The 2,500-nt window shown below is 38.6% G+C and overlaps 1 protein-coding gene across 4 annotated transcripts in view; it reads right to left on the bottom strand.

The window, feature by feature from the left end:
- The window catches only part of LOC143019683 (uncharacterized), a 58,392-nt gene that overhangs the window by 22,054 nt on the left and 33,838 nt on the right, over window positions 1–2,500 (bottom strand). For 3 of the 4 annotated variants that reach the window (XM_076175628.1, XM_076175629.1, XM_076175630.1), the window contains one exon: window positions 1,743–2,500. This exon is cut by the window's right edge and continues 1,241 nt beyond it. In XM_076175628.1, the coding sequence (XP_076031743.1) occupies window positions 2,286–2,500 (215 nt within the window). In that variant the 3' untranslated portion in view covers window positions 1,743–2,285. Of the gene's footprint in view, window positions 1–1,742 lie in introns of those variants that run through there. The other variant, XR_012965853.1, reaches the window with a different exon arrangement.

Raw genomic sequence — 2,500 nt, 5'->3', positions numbered from 1 at the left:
TTTAGTAAGCGCATCTCCTTACGTCGTAACACTTACGATGTGAAAACAACTCTACGAGGTCGTGTAAGACTTCCGCAAGTCGCAAGTCTACGATCTAAAGACATGCGCCTCTCCCACGTCCCTGCAAGTCACCAGCTACTGTGGTAATTATAAAAGGAAGCAAGTTTAAGTGAACACATAGGAGAGAGAGAGAGAGAGAGAGTGGGGCAGATTTCCCAGTGTGTGACAACGGCCCCGATTTTCGTAACAAAAGAATGATAAAAAAGACAACAAATTTATATATATATCTATATCTATTATATATATATATATATATATATATATATATAATATATATATATATATATATATATCTGAATAGAATCACCAGTGACGGCGATGCCAATCAAATAATTCCGACAGTCGTCCCCGGACTCGAACCCAGGGCTTGCGAGAAGCAAGCCGACGCTCTTCGGTAGCTCAGTTGGTAGAGCGTTGGCTTTGCGTTTCGCAAGCCCTGGATTCAAGTCCGGGGACGACTGTCGGAATTATTATATATATATATATATATATATATAATATATATTATATATATATATATATGTATATATATATATATATATATATATGAGAACAGCCACAGGTAAGAAGGCAAGGGGATAAACATAAACACAGACTATGCATTCCTGCAGCAAGAGCAGGCTAAGCTCTCCAACCTCTTTATCTCGTTCTTCTTCTCGTTTCTCAACAGACTTAAAAGTCGATCTTATCATATTCCGTGGTACCACTCTTGTTGCCATTGCTGTCGATCTGGTAGTGACTAAAAACAAACAAACACGAGTCAGCAAACGATACATATTTTCTTCTTTTCACTAACCTCACTTAAATCACTCTTCCTTGTTCTTATCCGGTTCCCACCACTCGCTAGATTTGTCTCATCAGCCACGACCACGACACGCCATACCTTCGCCCAGTGAACGTTCTTACCATTTTGTGGACTTTTATAAAACATTGAACCGTAGTCTAACATCAAAAATAGATGGCATTATATCGAATATTTTTTATATAAATATGTCTCTCATGGCATCCTATGTACGCAAGGGTTACATCTCTGTGTTTTTAACAAAGACTAGCTAACAAGGGTTTTGAGCAATCGGCAACATCAAGGAGAAAGTTGACCCAAAGAATAAAAGAAACAAAAGAAAAGGAAAAGAATAAGGCTAAGAACAAGACGAAGATGGAGGAGAAAAAAGAAGAATAAAAGGAACAAAACAAAAGAAAAAGAGGAGTAAGGAGAAGAATAAGACGAAGACGAAGGAGAAAAGGAAGAAGGAATATAAGTAGAAAAAAACATATGAAGTTGAAGTGGAAGAAAATGAAGAGAACGGCCGTGATTGTGACGTCATGTCAAAGGGGGGCGAAATACATTGAGAACTGTACTTCACTCCCTTCACGGTCGTAATCTTCAACAGAGTAATGGGGATCTTAAAGAATATGTGTATACATATATATATATATGTATATGTGTGTGTGTGTACATACACATATATATATATATATATATATATGTGTGTGTGTGTGTGTGTGTGTGTGTGTGTGTGTGTGTGTGTGTGTGTGTGTGTGTGTGTGTGGAAATACATATATATACATACATATATATATATATATATATATATATATATATATATGTATAAATATATTTTTATATGTGGGTGGGTGTGTGTGTGTGTGTGTGTGTGTGTGTGTGTGTGTGTGTGTGTGTGTGTGTGTGTGTGTGTGTGTGTGTGTGTAAACAGTGGAGAGTTGTGAAGGTTGCTATATTCTTGAGTCTGATTATAGAAACTTTTATCGTAATTCTTCTATATACAATTAGCGTTATTTCCAACACATATCTTATCCTTCAGCTTTATCTATTTACTTATTTTACTTTTTTTTAAGTCCTGGAGCAATAAAAGTCATCGGGAATACAACATCTTATTTTATGGTTTCAGCGTCTCCGATAAAAATATTAATCTCCACAAGAAAATGTGAGCAACAATAGTGTTTTGGTGTGAATAGCCTTCCACCAACGCCTCTGTGGTGAGGAAGATTTTCTGCATCTCCTCCTCCTCCTCCTCCTCCTCCTCCTCCCCTAAACACAGCCGGTAGGAATACTGTCACACCACAATCAAAAACTTTCGTATCACATTCGCTTAGAGGCAGATGATTTTCACTTAAGGATCCCTACACTAAATTTCCTTTTTCACTCACATCAGTAAATGCAGGCACATAGATAGCCACGGTCACCATGTCCTACCACTCTTCACTCACTCGTCTTTTCTGCCTAATTTCTCTAACAGTTCCAGAGGCAGAATCTTCCTGGCCTTCTGGAGAATGTTCGGGTCATCACAGCTCGCTATCTTCCTCAGCGTTCTATTGATGAACTCCAACTTTGCAGCCCGGTGATGGCTGCTCTCGCTCGCTGCCCTCTTGGTGCCGCTAGGACCGAAGACGTCCTTCTTCGTTGTTCTCTCCTCCTCCT

This window comes from Oratosquilla oratoria, chromosome 37, assembly GCF_046742065.1.
Source record: "Oratosquilla oratoria isolate Oo_2021 chromosome 37, ASM4674206v1, whole genome shotgun sequence".
Taxonomy (NCBI): Eukaryota; Metazoa; Arthropoda; class Malacostraca; order Stomatopoda; family Squillidae; genus Oratosquilla; species Oratosquilla oratoria.
The sequence above is the reverse complement of the archived record's forward strand: the minus strand, read 5'-3'. Positions and strand labels throughout refer to the sequence as shown.